This window comes from Phyllobates terribilis, unplaced genomic scaffold (genome assembly GCF_046119375.1).
Source record: "Phyllobates terribilis strain yellow unplaced genomic scaffold, ASM4611937v1 Scaffold_4__5_contigs__length_816908805, whole genome shotgun sequence".
Classification (NCBI taxonomy): domain Eukaryota; kingdom Metazoa; phylum Chordata; class Amphibia; order Anura; family Dendrobatidae; genus Phyllobates; species Phyllobates terribilis.
Genome location: NW_027362764.1, coordinates 760,881,145 through 760,904,721, shown reverse-complemented (window position 1 = coordinate 760,904,721; position 23,577 = coordinate 760,881,145). Strand labels below are relative to the sequence as shown.

The 23,577-nt window shown below is 40.0% G+C and overlaps 1 protein-coding gene across 1 annotated transcript in view; it reads right to left on the bottom strand.

The window, feature by feature from the left end:
• TG (thyroglobulin) overlaps positions 1 to 23,577 on the bottom strand; it is a 389,754-nt gene that overhangs the window by 361,803 nt on the left and 4,374 nt on the right. The window contains exons 6-7 of the mRNA XM_073676983.1: positions 21,970 to 22,173; positions 21,244 to 21,403 (exon numbers count right to left, since the gene is read on the bottom strand). Of these exons, the coding sequence (XP_073533084.1) occupies positions 21,244 to 21,403; positions 21,970 to 22,173 (364 nt within the window). The remainder of the gene's footprint in view (positions 1 to 21,243; positions 21,404 to 21,969; positions 22,174 to 23,577) is intronic.

The window sequence follows — 23,577 nt, the reverse complement described above, 5'->3', positions numbered from 1 at the left end:
ACCCAAATCGCACTTGCTTCCTCACAGCTCCCAAATCTCCAGCTGCCCGTCTGAGTGTGAGGTAGAACAGATGGTTGAGTCTGCAGAGCTGTTTACTCATACTATAGCCTGGGAATCAGAGGTCGACTCCAGCGCTTCTGTGAATCCAGACGAGGAAATGATCTGCACTGATGCCCAGAATCTTTATGAGTCGGATCCAGGACCAGACGCAGAAGGTTCTGACCATAATGTAGACCCTCATTCCCAAACTGTAACTCCTGTTGGTGGAGACAATGAGGAAGACGATGATAAGACTCAAATACCTGATTGGAGCGACAACTTTAGTTTTTTGTCAGGGCAGGAACAGGTTGGCTCTGAGGACGACGGGTGTGATAACGCACAGGGTGATGATGATGAGGTCGGAGATCCCACTTACTGTCAACCCACAGTCAGCCAAGAGATGAGGTCAGCAGAGGAGGTGGAGGAAGATGCTAGTGACGACGAGGTCAGGTTGCGCCTTCCTGGACAGAGACGTAGTACTGGAAGCACGTCAACAACTGCATCCTCAAACACAACTCTGCCTCTCACCACAAGTCGTGGTGGCTCTTCAGGTCGCATGGGTGCTAAGCCTTGCATAGCCCGGGCATTTTTTCAGATCGATAAAGATGACCCAACTCGTGTTATCTGTAACATTTGTCAGCAAAAGCTAAGTAGAGGCCAAAAAATACATAGTTTGAGTACTTCATGCATGAACCGGCACATGGACATGAAGCATAAGTTGCAGTGGGAAGCTCAGTGTGCTACAATGCGGTCTAGCCGGCCGGGCCAACCACCGTCTGCCATATCTTGTGCATCCGCGGCCTCTTCATCCTCTGTGACTGGGGGGACAGCAGTCACACCTGTTTTGGGGCGCAGACCTGCCACCTCTTTACCCGCAACAGCCAGCGTGATTGGCAGGTCATCATTTTCTTTGGAGGTGGTAACACCAGCTGGTGTTGAGCGCTGTCCGACATCGATAGCACCACCTTTGGATCAAGGCAACCTAACATGTCCGCCTGCATCTTCCTCACAGACCGGCAGTTTGCCGGGGACACCCTTATCAACCCCGTCTAAGCACAATAGCCAGCCCTCGGTCCCTCAGATGTGGACAAGTAAAAGACCATTTCCTCCTAGCCATGAGAAAGCTAAGAGGTTGAATTTCACCATCTGCAAGCTCTTGGCTACAGAAATGCTGCCTTTCCGCCTGGTGGACACAGAGGATTTTCGAGACCTTATGTCCGTCGCAGTGCCCCAGTACCAGATGCCCAGTCGGCACTACTTCTCAAAGAAAGGTGTGCCTGCGCTCCACCAGCATGTCGCACACAACATCACCGCTTCTTTGAGAAACTCTGTGTGTGACAGGGTGCATTTCACCACAGACACTTGGACGAGTAGGCATGGACAGGGGCGTTACATGTCGCTGACTGGGCACTGGGTAACTATGGTGACAGCAGGACAAGGGGCTGCTGTCCAAGTCTTGCCGTCCCCACGAGTTGTGCGTCAATCCTCTTTATGTCAAAGTTCCTCCACTGCTTCTGCCTCCTCAACCTCCTCTCGGTCTTCCACCTGCACCCAAAGCCTGTCTGGTCATGCCACAAGCTTTCTAACTGCGCAGAAGGGATCCTGCACACCTCCTTACTATGCTGGCAGTAGGGCTCAACGTCATCAGGCGGTTTTTACATTGAAATGTCTGGGAAATGTGAGTCACACAGCTGAGGAGTTGTGGTCAGCTCTGGAGAACCAATTTCATGAATGGTTGTCTCCACTGGACCTGAAACCAGGGAAGGCCGTGTGCGACAATGCTGCAAACCTGGGTGCGGCCCTTCGCCGGGGCAATGTCACACACGTGCCTTGTATGGCTCACGTGTTGAACCTGGTTGTCCAGCAATTTTTAGCCCACTATCCCAGACTAGATGGCCTTCTGCAGAGGGCACGGTCGCTGTGTGCTCACTTCCGCCGTTCGCATCCCGCAGCTCAGCGACTTACATCTCTACAGAAGTCGTTGGGCCTGCCACTTCACCGGCTAAAATGCGATGTGCCTACCCGGTGGAATTCAACTCTGCACATGTTGCAGCGACTGTGGCAGCACCGACAAGCCCTGGTGCAATACGTTCTGACGTATAGCCTGGGCCAACGAGATTCAGAGGTGGGGCAAATCACGCTGGAGGAGTGGTCTCAGATCAGGGACCTATGCACCCTTCTGCACAGTTTTGAAATGGCGACGAAGATGTTTAGTGCTGACGATGCCATTATCAGCATGACTATTCCAGTGATTTACATGCTGGAGCACATGTTAAACAGAATTCGGAGTCAGGTGGTGGCACAAGAGGAGGTGGAGGAAGTAGAGGAGGAGGAGTTGTATGCGGAAGGGCTAACATCTGCAAGGTCCAGACGGTCGGCAGCACCAAGGCGGCAGGCATGTGAGGGTGGGGGAGATGGTTTTACCAGGGCGCATGGTAGCAGCCAAACTAGTGAGGAAGGTGCAGGAGCCCAGGAAGAAGTGGAGGACGAACTGATGGAAGACTCATCAGATGAGGGAGACCTTGATCACATTTCTGTTGTGCGAGGTTTGGGGGAGAGGACAGAGGAAGGAAGCATGATTGTTACCTCGCCACCAACACAACAGGGACTTGGTGCTCCTGGATGCGCAACACACATGAGTGCCTTCTTGCTGCACTACCTGCAACATGACCCTCGAATTGTGAGAATTAGAAATAATCCTGACTACTGGGTTGCCACACGGTTAGATCCCCGGTACAAAAGTAAATTTGCAGAAATTATTCCTGCCATAGAAAGGGATGCACGCATGCAGGAGTATCAGCAGAGACTGTTGCAGAATCTTACATGTGCTTTTCCACAAAATACCAGTGGTGCACGTAGTGAATCTCACAGTTCCAACTTGCCAACCGTGGGACCGTCAAGTGTTCAGCACTCAAACCGTAACAGAACCACAGTATCTGCTGGTAACATCAATTTTGCGGAATCATTTCACCACTTTTTTAGCCCATCCTTTGCAAGGCCACAGGAGACAAGAAGTCTGACACATAGTCAACGCCTAGAGACGATGGTACAGGAGTATCTCCAAGTAAACATTGAAGCCACGACTGTGTCACTGGACCCTTGCTCTTTTTGGGCTTCCAATCTGGATAAATGGCCGGAGCTAGCCACTTACGCCTTGGAGATCTTGTCATGCCCCGCAGCCAGCGTTCTGTCTGAACGTGTGTTCAGCGCTGCTGGTGGTGTGCTGACAGATAAGCGCACGCGGCTCTATACTGATAATGTAGACAGACTCACGTTCATAAAGATGAACAAATCATGGATCCGAAACGACTTTTCTACCCCTGTGTCATCCTGGGGAGAGTAAAAGCTTGATGATTGGTTAAAATCACCCTACCAACCGTTTTAAGCTTTCAAATTACTAATCATGTTTATCTGTATCTTGGCTGGAAAATAATTTGGGCTTTGTAGCAGTGTGCAGCACTGATCCTATTAGGCCATCTATACTAAAGCTTCACCAGATTTAAAATTAAAAATAATTTTTAGCTGCATCTAGCCCGGAAAATAATTTTGGGGCTCCGAGATGCGCAAGGCACATAAGTGCCTTCTTGCTGCACTACCTGCAGCATGACCCTCATATTGTCAGAATTCGAAGTAATCATGACTACTGGGTTGCCACACTCTTAGATCCCCCAAACTTTTCGATCAACCTTTTCATTTTAATAAAGACCAAAAAAATGGTCATTTTTGAAATTATAAGCATTAGCAGGTTGTTAGAAACTGAAATCAAACAGTTTTCAACTCAAAACTTTATTCTAGGTGATGTTACATTTTCACATAGGACCCCTTGTTCGAAAGGAGCTTCTGAACTCTCTCGTCCATTGAATTTGTCAGGTTTTGGATGGTTTCTGCTTCAATTGTTTTGCATGAGGACAGAATACCCTCCCAGAGCTGTTGCTTAGATGTGAACTGCCTCCCGCCATCATAGACACTCCTTTTAATGATGCTCCAAAGGTTCTGAATGGGGTAGAGGTCAGGGGAGCATGGGGGTCACACCATAAGTTTGTCCCCTTTTATGCCCATATCAGCCAGAGATGCAGATGTTTTATGTGCAGCATGAGATGGTGCATTATCATGCAGAAAAATGATCTTGCTGTGAAATACACGGTTCTTCTTCTTGAACCATGGCAGGAAGTGCTGTTTGAGAAAATCCACATACATTATGGAGTTCATCTTTAGCGCCTTCAGGGATCCTAAAGGGGCCGACAATCTCTCTCCCCATGATTCCAGCCCAAAACATTACTCCACCTCCTCCTTGTTGGCGCTGTAGCCGTGTTTGCGTGGGGTGTCCATCAACCAGCCATCCTCCACTCCATCCATCTGGACCATCGAGCGCTGCACGGCACTCATCCGTGAACAAAACAGTTTTGAAATCAGTCTTCATGTAATGTTTGGCCCACTGGAGCCGTTTCTGCTTGTGTGAAGTGGATAGAGGAGGTCGACAGGATGGCGCATGCACAGCTGCAAACCTCTGAAGGACCCTGCATCTTGTTGTTCGGGGGACGTTGGAGGCACAAGCAGCTTCAAAAACTTGTCTGCTGCTATAACAAGGCTTTTTTGCCGCTGCTCTTTCAACCTGACGTAATTGCCTGTAGGAAAGAGTCCTCAATTTGCCCTTATCAGCACGCACACGTGTGTACTGTGAATCAGCTACATACTTCTTGATTGCCAAGACACTTCATCCTGATCATCGCACAATGTTGATTGTAGTCATGCCTTGACCTAAACACTCCACAATTTGTTGCTTCTCAGCAGCCGACACATCCTTTTTCTTTCCCATTTTGGCAGAAAATGTAGGCTGCTTAATAATGTGAGAGAGCCTTCTTAAGTAGTCTTGCCTTTCATTGGACACACCTGCCAAACTAATTAGCACAGGTGTCTGCAATTGCTTACAGTGATATAAAGAGCCCTGACACACATCACCATCAATGAGTTTAACTGACAAACAAACAAATTCTTCCCTTATCACTCCTAAACACTTTTTGCATAATAATTTGGAACACAGTGTACATGTGCTTTTCCACAAAACACCAGTGGTTCACGTAGTGAATCTTACAGTTCTAACTTGCCAACCGTGGTCTGTATGGAGTTGTTCAATAAAGGGCCCAAAATTAAGATAACATAGATGGGAGAGGTCTCTATGAATAGGAATTCCTAAGTATTTGATACCCTGTGAGGGCCAGGCAAAGGGAAAGTTGGACTGGATGGAATCCTATATGGATTTGGGGAGGGAGACATCGAGGGCCTCAGACTTCGCTGCATTGATTTTAAAATTTTACCATGTAACAAAGTGATCTATTTCAGCCATAACAGCATGGATGGATATATGTGATTGAGTGATATATACTAGGACATCATCAGCAAATAGAGAGCACTTGTACTCGGTGCCTCCCACCTCAATCCACCTAATATTGGGGTTATGGCGAATTGATGAGAGCAGGTGCTCCGTCACTAGGATGTATAAGAGAGGGGACAGAGGACATCACTGCCTTGTCCCATTGGTGATTGTGAAAGGTGATGAAAATGTTCTGACGCACCCCCTGGGCCTTGGGACACCCGGAGCCGGACCCTTTTTGGTGGATGCTGGTGGTTGTAGTCTTCGTGGCGGCGACCCGGTTCCGTGGCTCAGGGCGGTCAAACCAGTGGCGGAACTATTTATGTGGTTTTCATGTTTAAATGTCCGACTACGCCACCCGTGGATTGCGGTCAGAGTGAACAGCCGCTACAGGGCAGACCGCTGAGGCTGGTGTTGTGGGTGCAGCAGAGCGTAGCATAACTCCCCACGGGAGGAGTATAGCCTCAGGGCAGTGTATGCGGAGGATGGGGGTGATGGTGCAGGGCAGCAGCAGTAACGACACGGAGTCAGTGATGCAGTTCAGGGCCTTTACTCACAGTTCTTATTATCCAGACCACGTCTGCAGGTAACGGCTGCCCACGTCGTACTGTGCTCACCAGGTGAGGGGCTCAGACAACTCCCAGATAACTTTGGAGCACTTCACAGGACCCCCTTTGTGTGTCCTTTGTCTGGCCTTTCTTACCAACACTTCTGTCCGGCTGCCTCGGGCCTCCTCTTGGTAAACTTGGCGCCAGTTTCCCTGACCCTATGTGGTGCCTTCCTAGCGGGTGTAGCGAGGGGCTGCGCCACATAAAATGTCAGAGCCTCCGGTTTCTAGCTGAGGGTCGTTTCCTGCCTCCACTAGTTCGGGGACCGGTCTCCCCCTTTGGCCTGACCCCTCCACGCAGGTGGATTCGGGCGTGCGGTGGCGACTCGCCCGTCCGCACCCCTGGGATCCCTTCATTCCTCATTCCTGGAGCCTTCTCCGCTCCTCTTCCTTCCTTCTCCCTCTTCCAGGCCTGGGCCTCTGTTACTAGGCCCGCCTCCGGAGCAGAGCTCATGCAGAGCCCCTGCTCCCTGCCACTTCTGCTCAGACTTCTCTGCACTGAACTAAGATGGTGCCCACCTTTTATACTCCCTTCTCAATGCACCCAGGAACTGCTTCCTCCCTGCTCCTGCACTACAGGGTTCCCCTTCCTCAGTGTTCCCTCCCCCCACTCCAGCCAGGGACAGGGACTGTCGTGCCCATCTCAGGGGCATATTGGTCGCCCTGCCCCACGGCAATGTGGTGTAATGCATGCAGGTGTCGGGTCCTGATCCACACTCCATCCTTACCTGAGAGTGAGATATCACACCTCTGGGTGAGGTGCAATACGTCTTTAGCAACCGAGCCCTCAGGGTGCTACAGTTCCATTTATCTTCAGCCTAGGTGACGTATTGCGATACAGGGCCGTGATTTTGGCTATAAAAGGGTCCCCTAGACCCCTACCCCAAGCTTTTTAAGAGAATCATATATGGCGTGCCAGGAGACTCTATGGAATGCTTTCTCAGCATCCAACGAGAGTATCTAATTACAAATTTTTAACTGCATCTAGCCCAGGAAATACTTTGTGCCTAGTAGCAGTGTCTGCTAGTAAGCGGATTATCCCGGCTATTAAGCAAGCTACACCACCTGTAGTTTAGACACTTAATTTTTTCAAAGGAAATGCTTCGGGACCATGGGATACTTAGTGAAGAGCATCAGGAGGCACCCCAAGGCATAGGGGCTGGGACTGGCAGTAGGATGCCTTGCGGTGGACAGCCGAGCTCGATCCTTATAAAAGCTTTTTAACTGCAGCAGCTTTAGTGGACGCTACTGGAGCTGGAATTACACGGCTGCTGGCATGAGACTTGCCCTCCAATAGATCCTTGTAAATGGATTTAAAGTGTATTCATTCAAATTAGAGAGACAATTTAAATTAAAAAGCTTAGAGCTGCCTCCACCACAGGGGGGCTCTCTCGACCCACCAGCGGACAGGCACCAATATTGGGAGAGGGGGGCTGGCCGTCAGGGTTCACCGCGGCTCTGGCACAAACCCGGCGACACGGAGGTGGCACGGGCAGGAGCGGACTGGCCGTGTCGGCTTCTCACTTTTTGGATTTTAGAAGGGCATGACATGCCTATATCTGTGTCTCCCCCTCCTTTTACTCCTCCACCTCTTTTATTTTCGCATGACTATATGTACTTGTCACTTTTCCATGTGTTAGTTATGTCTTCTGAGCAGTTTGTCAGCTTTTGGACACCTTTGAAGGTGTTTTCTATGTGTTTCTATGTGTTTTTGTTTGCCTGCCATTGGTTTTAACGGTGTTCGAAGGTGTTCGACAAACAGTTCGACGAACAGTTCGGCGAACACACGGGTGTTCGACGAACCGAACCGAACTCGAACACTACGGGGGTGGCTCAACACTACTAGAAATATCCATGACCTTTGCTAGAAATATCCATGACAAGTACTAGAAATATCCAAGATCTGTACTAGAAATATCCATGACCAGTACTAGAAATATCCATGACAAGTACTAGAAATATCCAAGATCTGTACTAGAAATATCCATGACCAGTACTAGAAATATCCATGGCAAGTACTAGAAATATCCATGACAAGTACTAGAAATATCCAAGATCTGTACTAGAAATATCCATGACCTGTACTAGAAATATCCAAGATCTGTACTAGAAATATCCAAGATCTGTACTAGAAATATCCATGACCAGTACTAGAAATATCCATGACCAGTACTAGAAATATCCATGACCTGTACTAGAAATATCCATGACCTGTACTAGAAATATCTATGATCTGCACTAGAAATATCCATGACCAGTACTAGAAATATCCAAGATCTGTACTAGAAATATCCATGACCAGTACTAGAAATATCCATGACCTGTACTAGAAATATCCAAGATCTGTACTAGAAATATCCATGACCAGTAGTAGAAATATCTATGATCTGTACTATAAATATCCATGACCTGTACTAGAAATATCCATGACCTGTACTAGAAATATCCATGACCTGTACTAGAAATATCCAAGATCTGTACTAGAAATATCCATGACCAGTACTAGAAATATCCATGACAAGTACTAGAAATATCCATGACCAGTATTAGAAATATCTATGATCTGTACTATAAATATCCATGATCTGTACTAGAAATATCCATGACCTGTACTAGAAATATCCATGACCTGTACTAGAAATATCCAAGATCTGTACTAGAAATATCCATGACCAGTACTACAAATATCCATGACCAGTACTACAAATATCTATGACCTGTACTACAAATATCCAAGATCTGTACTAGAAATATCCATGACCAGTACTAGAAATATCCATGACCTGTATCAGAAATATCCAAGATCTGTACTAGAAATATCCATGACCTGTACTAGAAATATTCATGACCTGTACTAGAAATATCCATGACCTGTACTAGAAATATCAATGACCTGTACTAGAAATATCCATGACCTGTACTAGAAATATCCAAGATCTGTACTAGAAATATCCATGACCAGTACTAGAAATATCCATGACAAGTACTAGAAATATCCATGACCAGTAGTAGAAATATCTATGATCTGTACTATAAATATCCATGATCTGTACTAGAAATATCCATGACCTGTACTAGAAATATCCATGACCTGTACTAGAAATATCCAAGATCTGTACTAGAAATATCCATGACCAGTACTACAAATATCCATGACCAGTACTACAAATATCTATGACCTGTACTAGAAATATCCATGACCTGTACTAGAAATATCCATGACCTGTACTAGAAATATCCATGATCTGTACTATAAATATCCATGACCAGTACTAGAAATATCCATGACCAGTACTAGAAATATCCATGACCAGTACTAGAAATATCCATGACCTGTACTAGAAATATCCATGATCTGTACTAGAAATATCCATGACCTGTACTAGAAATATCCATGACCTGTACTAGAAATATCCATGATCTGTACTAGAAATATCCATGACCAGTACTAGAAATATCCAAGATCTGTATTAGAAATATCCATGATCTGTACTAGAAATATCCATGACCTGTACTAGAAATATCCATGACCTGTACTAGAAATATCCATGATCTGTACTAGAAATATCCATGACCTGTCCTAGAAATATCCAAGATCTGTACTAGAAATATCCATGATCTGTACTAGAAATATCCATGACCAGTACTAGAAATATCCATGACCAGTACTAGAAATATCCATGACCAGTACTAGAAATATCCATGACCTGTACTAGAAATATCCATGATCTGTACTAGAAATATCCATGACCTGTACTAGAAATATCCATGACCTGTACTAGAAATATCCATGATCTGTACTAGAAATATCCATGACCAGTACTAGAAATATCCAAGATCTGTATTAGAAATATCCATGATCTGTACTAGAAATATCCATGAACTGTACTAGAAATATCCATGACCTGTACTAGAAATATCCATGATCTGTACTAGAAATATCCATGACCTGTCCTAGAAATATCCAAGATCTGTACTAGAAATATCCATGATCTGTACTAGAAATATCCATGACCAGTACTAGAAATATCCAAGATCTGTACTAGAAATATCCATGACCTGTACTAGAAATATCCATGACCTGTACTAGAAATATCCATGATCTGTACTAGAAATATCCAAGATCTGTACTAGAAATATCCATGACCTGTACTAGAAATATACATGACCTGTACTAGAAATATCCAAGATCTGTACTAGAAATATCCATGACAAGTACTAGAAATATCAATGACCTGTACTAGAAATATCCAAGATCTGTACTAGAAATATCCAAGATCTGTACTAGAAATATCCAAGATCTGTACTAGAAATATCCATGACCTGTACTAGAAATATCCAAGATCTGTACTAGAAATATTCATGACCTGTACTAGAAATATCCATGACCTGTACTAGAAATATCCATGACCTGTACTAGAAATATCCAAGATCTGTACTAGAAATATTCATGACCTGTACTAGAAATATTCATGACCTGTACTAGAAATATCCATGACCTGTACTAGAAATATCCATGACCAGTACTAGAAACATCCAAGATCTGTACTAGAAATATCCATGATCTGTACTAGAAATATCCATGACCAATACTAGAAATATCCAAGATCTGTACTAGAAATATCCAAGATCTGTACTAGAAATATCCTTGACCAGTACTAGAAATATCCAAGATCTGTTCTAGACATATCAATGACCAGTACTAGAAATATCCATGACCTGTACTAGAAATATCCATGACCAGTACTAGAAATATCCATGACCTGTCCTAGAAATATCCATGATCTGTACTAGAAATATCCATGACCTATCCTAGAAATATCCATGACCTGTCCTAGAAATATCCATGGCCTGTACTAGAAATATCCATGACCAGTACTAGAAATATCCAAGATCTGTACTAGAAATATCCAAGATCTGTTCTAGAAATATCCATGACCTGTCCTAGAAATATCCATGATCTGTACAAGAAATATCCATGACCTGTCCTATAAATATCCATGACCTGTCCTAGAAATATCCATGACCTCTACTAGAAATATCCATGACCAGTACTAGAAATATCCATGACCTGTACTAGAAATATCCATGACCTGTACTAGAAATATCCATGACCAGTACTAGAAATATCCATGACCTTTGCTAGAAATATCCAAGATCTGTACTAGAAATATCCATGACCAGTACTAGAAATATCCATGACCAGTACTAGAAATATCCATGACCTGTACTAGATATATCAATGACCTGTACTAGAAATATCCATGATCTGTACTAGAAATATCCATGACCTGTACTAGATATATCAATGACCTGTACTAGAAATTTCCATGATCTGTACTAGAAATATCCATGACCAGTACTAGAAATATCCATGACCTGTACTAGAAATAACGATGACCTGTACTAGAAATATCCATGAACTGTACTAGATATATCAATGATCTGTACTAGAAATATCCATGACGTGTACTAGAAATATCCATGACCTGTACTAGAAATATCCAAGATCTGTACTAGAAATATCCATGACGTGTACTAGAAATATCCATGACCTGTACTAGAAATATCCATGATCTGTACTAGAAATATCCATGACAAGTACTAGAAATATCCAAGATCTGTACTAGAAATATCCATGACCTGTACTAGAAATATCCATGATCTGTACTAGAAATATTCATGATCTGTACTAGAAATATCCATGACCAGTACTAGAAATATCCATGATCTGTACAAGAAATATTCATGATCTGTACTAGAAATATCCAAGATCTGTATTAGAAATATCCAAGATCTGTACTATAAATATCCAAGATCTGTACTAGAAATATCCATGACCAGTACTAGAAATATCCAAGATCTGTACTAGAAATATCCATGACCAGTACTAGAAATATCCAAGATCTGTACTAGAAATATCCATGACCAGTACTAGAAATATCCATGACCTGTACTAGAAATATCCATGACCAGTACTAGAAATATTCATGATCTGTACTAGAAATATCCATGACCAGTACTAGAAATATCCATGACCTGTCCTAGAAATATCCATGACCTGTCCTAGAAATATCCATGACCAGTACTAGAAATATCTATGATCTGTACTAGAAATATCCATGACCTGTACTAGAAATATTCATGACCTGTACTAGAAATATCCATGACCTGTACTAGAAATATCCATGATCTGTATTAGAAATATCCAAGACCTGTACTAGAAATATTCATGATCTGTACTAGAAATATCCATGATCTGTACTAGAAATATCCATGACCAGTACTAGAAATATCCATGATCAGTACTAGAAATATCCAAGATCTGTACTAGAAATATCCATGACCTGTACTAGAAATATCCATGATCTGTACTAGAAATATCCATGACCAGTACTAGAAATATCCAAGATCTGTACTAGAAATATCCATGATCTGTACTAGAAATATCCATGACCTGTCCTAGAAATATCCAAGATCTGTACTAGAAATATCAATGACCTGTACTAGAAATATCCATGATCTGTACTAGAAATATCCATGATCTGTACTAGAAATATCCATGACCTGTACTAGAAATATCCATGACCAGTACTAGAAATATCCAAGATCTGTACTAGAAATATCCATGACCTGTACTAGAAATATCCATGATCTGTACTAGAAATATTCATGACCTGTACTAGAAATATCCATGACCTGTACTAGAAATATCCATGACCTGTACTAGAAATATCCATGACCAGTACTAGAAATTTCCATGATCTGTACTAGAAATATCCATGACCAGTACTAGAAATTTCCATGATCTGTACTAGAAATATCCATGACCAGTACTAGAAATATCTATGATCTGTACTATAAATATCCATGATCTGTACTAGAAATATCCATGACCTGTACTAGAAATATCCATGACCTGTACTAGAAATATCCAAGATCTGTACTAGAAATATCAATGACCAGTACTAGAAATATTCATGATCTGTACTAGAAATATCCATGACCAGTACTAGAAATATCCAAAGATCTGTACTAGAAATATCCATGACCTGTACTAGAAATATCCATGACCTGTACTAGAAATATCCATGACCTGTACTAGAAATATTCATGATCTGTACTAGAAATATCCATGACCTGTACTAGAAATATCCAAGATCTGTACTAGAAATATCCATGATCTGTACTAGAAATATCCATGACCAGTACTAGAAATATCCAAGATCTGTACTAGAAATATCCATGATCTGTACTAGAAATATTCATGATCTGTACTAGAAATATCCATGACCTGTCCTAGAAATATCCATGACCTGTCCTAGAAATATCCAAGATCTGTACTAGAAATATCCATGACAAGTACTAGAAATATCAATGACGTGTACTAGAAATATCAATGACCTGTACTAGAAATATCCAAGATCTGTACTAGAAATATTCATGACCTGTACTAGAAATATCCATGACCTGTACTAGAAATATCCATGACCAGTACTAGAAATATCCAAGATCTGTACTATAAATATCCATGATCTATACTAGAAATATCCATGACCAGTACTAGAAATATCCAAGATCTGTACTAGAAATATCCAAGATCTGTACTAGAAATATCCTTGACCAGTACTAGAAATATCCAAGATCTGTACTAGACATATCAATGACCAGTACTAGAAATATCCATGACCTGTACTAGAAATATCCATGACCAGTACTAGAAATATTCATGATCTGTACTAGAAATATCCATGACCTGTCCTAGAAATATCCATGACCAGTACTAGAAATATTCATGAACTCTACTAGAAATATCCATGACCAGTACTAGAAATATCTATGATCTGTGCTAGAAATATCCATGACCAGTACTAGAAATATCCATGACCAGTACTAGAAATATCTATGATCTGTACTAGAAATATCCATGACCAGTACTAGAAATATCCATGACCAGTACTAGAAATATCCATGACCTGTACTAGAAATATCCAAGATCTGTACTAGAAATATCCATGACCTGTACTAGAAATATTCATGATCTGTACTAGAAATATCCATGACCTGTCCTAGAAATATCCATGACCTGTCCTAGAAATATCCATGACCAGTACTAGAAATATCCATGACCAGTACTAGAAATATCCAAGATCTGTACTAGAAATATCCATGATCTGTACTAAAAATATCCATGACCAGTACTAGAAATATCCATGATCTGTACTAGAAATATCCATGACCAGTACTAGAAATATCCATGACCTGTACTAGAAATATCCATGACCTGTACTAGATATATCAATGACCAGTACTAGAAATATCCAAGATCTGTACTAGAAATATCCATGATCTGTACTAGAAATATCCATGACCTGTACTAGATATATCAATGACCTGTACTATAAATATCCAAGATCTGTACTATAAATATCCAAGATCTGTACTAGAAATATCCAAGATCTGTACTAGAAATATCCATGACCAGTACTAGAAATATCCATGACCAGTACTAGAAATATCCAAGATCTGTACTAGAAATATCAATGACCAGTACTAGAAATATCCATGACCTGTACTAGAAATATCCATGACCAGTACTAGAAATATCCATGACAAGTACTAGAAATATCCAAGATCTGTACTAGAAATATCCATGACCAGTACTAGAAATATCCATGACCTGTACTAGAAATATCCAAGATCTGTACTAGAAATATCCATGACCTGTACTAGAAATATTCATGATCTGTACTAGAAATATCCATGACAAGTACTAGAAATATCCATGACCAGTACTAGAAATATCCATGACAAGTACTAGAAATATCCAAGATCTGTACTAGAAATATCCATGACCAGTACTAGAAATATCCATGACCAGTACTAGAAATATCCATGACAAGTACTAGAAATATCCATGACAAGTACTAGAAATATCCAAGATCTGTACTAGAAATATCCATGACCAGTACTAGAAATATCCATGACCTGTACTAGAAATATCCAAGATCTGTACTAGAAATATCCATGACCTGTACTAGAAATATTCATGATCTGTACTAGAAATATCCATGACCTGTCCTAGAAATATCCATGACCTGTCCTAGAAATATCCATGACCAGTACTAGAAATATCCATGACCAGTACTAGAAATATCCAAGATCTGTACTAGAAATATCCATGATCTGTACTAGAAATATCCATGACCAGTACTAGAAATATCCATGATCTGTACTAGAAATATCCATGACCAGTACTAGAAATATCCATGACCTGTACTAGAAATATCCAAGATCTGTACTAGAAATATCCATGACCTGTACTAGAAATATCCATGACCAGTACTAGAAATATCCAAGATCTGTACTAGAAATATCCATGATCTGTACTAGAAATATCCATGATCTGTACTAGATATATCAATGACCTGTACTATAAATATCCAAGATCTGTACTATAAATATCCAAGATCTGTAATATAAATATCCAAGATCTGTACTAGAAATATCCAAGATCTGTACTAGAAATATCCATGACCAGTACTAGAAATATCCATGACCAGTACTAGAAATATCCAAGATCTGTACTAGAAATATCAATGACCAGTACTAGAAATATCCATGACCTGTACTAGAAATATCCATGACCAGTACTAGAAATATCCATGACAAGTACTAGAAATATCCATGACAAGTACTAGAAATATCCAAGATCTGTACTAGAAATATCCATGACCAGTACTAGAAATATCCATGACAAGTACTAGAAATATCCATGACCAGTACTAGAAATATCCATGACAAGTACTAGAAATATCCAAGATCTGTACTAGAAATATCCATGACCAGTACTAGAAATATCCATGACCAGTACTAGAAATATCCATGACAAGTACTAGAAATATCCATGACAAGTACTAGAAATATCCATGACAAGTACTAGAAATATCCAAGATCTGTACTAGAAATATCCATGACCAGTACTAGAAATATCCATGACCAGTACTAGAAATATCCATGACAAGTACTAGAAATATCCAAGATCTGTACTAGAAATATCCATGACCAGTACTAGAAATATCCATGACCAGTACTAGAAATATCCATGACAAGTACTAGAAATATCCAAGATCTGTACTAGAAATATCCATGACCTGTACTAGAAATATCCAAGATCTGTACTAGAAATATCCATGACCAGTACTAGAAATATCCATGACCAGTACTACAAATATCTATGACCTGTACTAGAAATATCCATGACCTGTACTAGAAATATCCTTGACCAGTACTAGAAATATCTATGATCTGTACTATAAATATCCATGACCTGTACTAGAAATATCCATGACCTGTACTAGAAATATCCATGACCTGTACTAGAAATATCCATGACCTGTACTAGAAATATCCATGACCTGTACTAGAAATATCCATGACCTGTACTAGAAATATTCATGACCTGTACTAGAAATATCCAAGATCTGTACTAGAAATATCCATGACCTGTACTAGAAATATCCATGACCTGTACTAGAAATATCCATGACCTGTACTAGAAATATCCAAGATCTGTACTAGAAATATCAATGACCTGTACTAGAAATATCCATGACCTGTACTAGAAATATCCAAGATCTGTACTAGAAATATCCATGACAAGTACTAGAAATATCAATGACCTGTACTAGAAATATCCAAGATCTGTACTAGAAATATCCAAGATCTGTACTAGAAATATCAATGACCTGTACTAGAAATATCCAAGATCTGTACTAGAAATATCCATGACCTGTACTAGAAATATCCAAGATCTGTACTAGAAATATCCATGACAAGTACTAGAAATATCAATGACCTGTACTAGAAATATCCAAGATCTGTACTAGAAATATCCAAGATCTGTACTAGAAATATCAATGACCTGTACTAGAAATATTCATGACCTGTACTAGAAATATCCATGACCTGTACTAGAAATATCCAAGATCTGTACTAGAAATATTCATGACCTGTACTAGAAATATTCATGACCTGTACTAGAAATATCCATGACCTGTACTAGAAATATCCATGACCAGTACTAGAAATATCCAAGATCTGTACTATAAATATCCATGACCAGTACTAGAAATATCCATGACCAGTACTAGAAATATCCAAGATCTGTACTAGAAATATCCAAGATCTGTACTAGAAATATCCAAGATCTGTACTAGAAATATCCTTGACCAGTACTAGAAATATCCAAGATCTGTTCTAGACATATCAATGACCAGTACTAGAAATATCCATGACCTGTACTAGAAATATCCATGATCTGTACTAGAAATATCCATGACCTGTCCTAGAAATATCCATGACCTGTACTAGAAATATCCATGAACTCTACTAGAAATATCCATGACCAGTACTAGAAATATCTATGATCTGTACTAGAAATATCCATGACCAGTACTAGAAATATCCATGACCAGTACTAGAAATATCCATGACCAGTACTAGAAATATCCATGACCAGTACTAGAAATGTCCATGACCAGTACTAGAAATGTCCATGACCAGTACTAGAAATGTCCAAGATCTGTACTAGAAATATCCATGACCAGTACTAGAAATATCCATGACCTTTACTAGAAATATCCAAGATCTGTACTAGAAATATCCATGATCTGTACTAGAAATATCCATGATCTGTACTAGAAATATCCATGACCTGTACTAGAAATATCAATGACCTGTACTAGAAATATCCATGATCTGTACTAGAAATATCCATGACCAGTACTAGAAATTTCCATGATCTGTACTAGAAATATCCATGACCAGTACTAGAAATATCTATGATCTGTACTATAAATATCCATGATCTGTACTAGAAATATCCATGACCTGTACTAGAAATATCCATGACCTGTACTAGAAATATCCATGACCTGTACTAGAAATATTCATGATCTGTACTAGAAATATCCATGACCTGTACTAGAAATATCCAAGATCTGTACTAGAAATATCCATGATCTGTACTAGAAATATCCATGACCAGTACTAGAAATATCCATGACCAGTACTAGAAATATCCAAGATCTGTACTAGAAATATTCATGATCTGTACTAGAAATATCCATGACCTGTCCTAGAAATATCCATGACCTGTACTAGAAATATCCAAGATCTGTACTAGAAATATCCATGACAAGTACTAGAAATATCAATGACCTGTACTAGAAATATCAATGACCTGTACTAGAAATATCCAAGATCTGTACTAGAAATATTCATGACCTGTACTAGAAATATCCATGACCTGTACTAGAAATATCCATGACCAGTACTAGAAATATCCATGACAAGTACTAGAAATATCAATGACCTGTACTAGAAATATCAATGACCTGTACTAGAAATATCCATGACCTGTACTAGAAATATTCATGATCTGTACTAGAAATATCCATGACCTGTACTAGAAATATCCAAGATCTGTACTAGAAATATCCATGATCTGTACTAGAAATATCCATGACCAGTACTAGAAATATCCATGACCAGTACTAGAAATATCCAAGATCTGTACTAGAAATATTCATGATCTGTACTAGAAATATCCATGACCTGTCCTAGAAATATCCATGACCTGTACTAGAAATATCCAAGATCTGTACTAGAAATATCCATGACAAGTACTAGAAATATCAATGACCTGTACTAGAAATATCAATGACCTGTACTAGAAATATCCAAGATCTGTACTAGAAATATTCATGACCTGTACTAGAAATATCCAAGATCTGTACTAGAAATATCCAAGATCTGTACTAGAAATATCCAAGATCTGTACTAGAAATATCCAAGATCTGTACTAGAAATATCCATGACCTGTACTAGAAATATCCTTGACCAGTACTAGAAATATCCAAGATCTGTACTAGACATATCAATGACCTGTACTAGAAATATCCATGACCTGTACTAGAAATATCCATGAACTCTACTAGAAATATCCATGACCAGTACTAGAAATATCTATGATCTGTACTAGAAATATCCATGACCAGTACTAGAAATATCCATGACCAGTACTAGAAATATCCATGACCAGTACTAGAAATATCCATGACCTGTACTAGAAATATCCAAGATCTGTACTAGAAATATCCATGACCTGTACTAGAAATATTCATGACCAGTACTAGAAATATCCATGACCTGTACTAGAAATATCCAAGATCTGTACTAGAAATATCCATGACCAGTACTAGAAATATCCATGACCTGTCCTAGAAATATCCATGACCTGTACTAGAAATATCCATGAACTCTACTAGAAATATCCATGACCAGTACTAGAAATATCTATGATCTGTACTAGAAATATCCATGACCAGTACTAGAAATATCCATGACCAGTACTAGAAATATCCATGACCAGTACTAGAAATATCCATGACCAGTACTAGAAATATCCATGACCAGTACTAGAAATGTCCATGACCAGTACTAGAAATGTCCATGACCAGTACTAGAAATGTCCAAGATCTGTACTAGAAATATCCATGACCAGTACTAGAAATATCCATGACCTTTACTAGAAATATCCAAGATCTGTACTAGAAATATCCATGATCTGTACTAGAAATATCCATGATCTGTACTAGAAATATCCATGACCTGTACTAGAAATATCAATGACCTGTACTAGAAATATCCATGATCTGTACTAGAAATATCCATGACCAGTACTAGAAATTTCCATGATCTGTACTAGAAATATCCATGACCAGTACTAGAAATATCTATGATCTGTACTATAAATATCCATGATCTGTACTAGAAATATCCATGACCTGTACTAGAAATATCCATGACCTGTACTAGAAATATCCATGACCTGTACTAGAAATATTCATGATCTGTACTAGAAATATCCATGACCTGTACTAGAAATATCCAAGATCTGTACTAGAAATATCCATGATCTGTACTAGAAATATCCATGACCAGTACTAGAAATATCCATGACCTGTACTAGAAATATCCAAAATCTGTACTAGAAATATTCATGATCTGTACTAGAAATATTCATGATCTGTACTAGAAATATCCATGACCTGTACTAGAAATATTCATGATCTGTACTAGAAATATCCATGACCTGTCCTAGAAATATCCATGACCTGTACTAGAAATATCCAAGATCTGTACTAGAAATATCCATGACAAGTACTAGAAATATCAATGACCTGTACTAGAAATATCAATGACCTGTACTAGAAATATCCAAGATCTGTACTAGAAATATTCATGACCTGTACTAGAAATATCCAAGATCTGTACTAGAAATATCCAAGATCTGTACTAGAAATATCCAAGATCTGTACTAGAAATATCCAAGATCTGTACTAGAAATATCCAAGATCTGTACTAGAAATATCCTAGATCTGTACTAGAAATATCCTTGACCAGTACTAGAAATATCCAAGATCTGTACTAGACATATCAATGACCTGTACTAGAAATATCCATGACCTGTACTAGAAATATCCATGAACTCTACTAGAAATATCCATGACCAGTACTAGAAATATCTATGATCTGTACTAGAAATATCCATGACCAGTACTAGAAATATCCATGACCAGTACTAGAAATATCCATGACCTGTACTAGAAATATCCAAGATCTGTACTAGAAATATCCATGACCTGTACTAGAAATATTCATGACCAGTACTAGAAATATCCATGACCAGTACTAGAAATATCCAAGATCTGTACTAGAAATATCCATGACCAGTACTAGAAATATCCATGACCTGTCCTAGAAATATCCATGACCTGTACTAGAAATATCCATGAACTCTACTAGAAATATCCATGACCAGTACTAGAAATATCTATGATCTGTACTAGAAATATCCATGACCAGTACTAGAAATATCCATGACCAGTACTAGAAATATCCATGACCAGTACTAGAAATATCCATGACCTGTACTAGAAATATCCAAGATCTGTACTAGAAATATCCATGACCTGTACTAGAAATATCCATGATCTGTACTAGAAATATCCATGACCTGTACTAGAAATATCCAAGATCTGTACTAGAAATATCCATGACCAGTACTAGAAATATCCATGGCCTGTACTAGAAATATCCATGACCTGTACTAGAAATATCCATGACCTTTGCAGGAATTATCCATCATCAAGTTCTTTACCTGCTAAAACTTGTCACAACATCAAACACCATCTGGTCCGTCGTATTCACCAGTTTACACTGGACCGGGTGAAATCCTCCGTCCTTACTGCACTGCGGGGGGCTCTTCTCACCGACTCCGTGCAGGATCCGGCGATCTCTGATGGTGCACCTCTCCGGACCTGAAAAGTCAGCATCCATCAAAATTATTATTAGCTATGATGGCGAGTCCATTGTTTTCCTGACTTCATTATAGCCCTGTCCTCAACTACATCATCTCAAGCGGACAGGTCGCTGTCCCCTAATTATACCATAACTCTACTCTCCTGAAATACTCTGTGCTGCTGAAGGCACTGCGCCTTCCGCTATGTACACTTCAGTAGTTGCGGTCCCCACTTGTCTTCTATCCCCTATTCATTAGTCAGACAGGTCACTGCCTCCTGCAAGAGCAACACATCCACCACCTGCTGTCGTAACGAGTACTAGAGAAGGTCAAGAGTAGATGTCCTGAGACTTAGACTTAATGGCGGCCGAGTTTTCATGTTTTAAGGGGTCGGAGTTGCCGTCTCTGAATAGAGAGACAAAAATTCCAGTTCCTTTTCCAGCTGTCATAAAGTTAGATAGTAAAATTCTGGCTGTATTGAGCCACCACTAGGGGGAGCTGACTGAATATGAATTTATAAAATCTGCAGTGAGCTCCCTCTAGTGGTGACTGCTGGTAAATTCTAGCTCTGCACGTATGACTCACATTGCTGCGGAGCCCCCATCTGGCGAGTGCCATAGATCTCCATGCCCTCACTGTCCACGCACCAGCACTCGCCCAGTGGCTGATCACATTGCACAGGCTCGTAGCCCCCCGAATCCTTGCAGCGCGGGATGAAGGACGTGGAGCTGCTGTTCAGATATCCACCCAATAGGATCTGCTGCTTCTTCAGCCGGCAAAAGGATAAACCTAACATACAAAATATGAGAGCGGCCCCCCCATAGATGTCATGGATAGAATTAAAGGGGGGTCCAGGATTTATCAAAATAATAGAGCATAGAGAGGGCAATGTATAATTCTACTCACTGATTATGGAGGCTCTGGGGACGTCTTGCTGCAGTTCCATTACACAGGGGAAAGAAAGCCCAGGGAAGCAATGTGTATGTTGTAGCAAGAATCTATCTATCTATGTATCTGCAGTAGATACAAAAAGTCTACACACCCCCGTGAAAATGCCAATTTTTTGTCACGCCAAGAAGAATCATTTCAGAACCATTTCCACCTTTACCATCACCCATAATGTGACGTGCCGTGCTGATAGATTCCTGGCCAAAAAGACTAACAAAGTGTTAGTTTAGAGTGTGTAGATTTATGCAACCCCATTCCTTTAGTTCTTTGTTTTTCTTTTTGCACCCAATGGATTTGTACAGATTATGGCTGATATTAAAGGTGGAAAAAGTTCTGAAATGATTCTTTCTTCTTGGTGAGATTTTTTTTACATGACATAAACCTGACATTTTAACAGGGGTGTGTAAACTTTGTATATCCACTGCATCAATCGCTCCATCCATCCAGTTCATATCGAGTTTATCTATTTATCACCTATTTATTTTCATATTTATCTGTTGATTTATCTATCTATTATCTATCACATTTCTATCTAATTCCAAAAAAATGAAGGCAGCACACCATTCCAGGCTAGAAACAGATTCTCAGTTGAACCAAAACGTCGCTGAGCCACGTTGCGCTATTAAAATCACAATTTCTACTTTTTTCTAAATGGTTGCGCTGCCTTAATTTTTTTGGAATTATTTGGAGGATCGGTCCATACCTGGAAGGTTTTTGGCAGCTGTATTACTGCATTGTTTGCTAGTGCTGCTTTCAATTCTCTTATTATCTATATATCCATGTATCTATCTATCTATCTTCTATCTATCTACAGTCATGGCCGAAAGTGTTGGCACCCTTGAAATTGTTCCAGAAAATGAAGTATTTATTTACATAGTAACATAGGTTGAATAAAGACCTAGGACCATCAAGTTCAACCTTTCTCCCCCAATTGTATTTCTCCCAGAAAATTATTACAATTCCACATGTTTTGTTATACACACGTTTATTTCCTTTGTGTGTATTGGAACAACAGAAAAAAAAGAGAGAAAAAAAGGCAATTTGAACATAATTTCACACAAAACCCCAAAAATGGGCAGGACAAAACTGTTGGCACCTTTCCAAAATTGTGGGTAAACAACATGTGATGTTCGTTCAAGTAACATGTGTGGGCAATATGAAAATCACACCTGAAATCTGATAAAAAGGGGAGAAGTTACCTCAATCTTTGCATTGTGTGTCTGTGCGCGCCACACTAAGCATGGA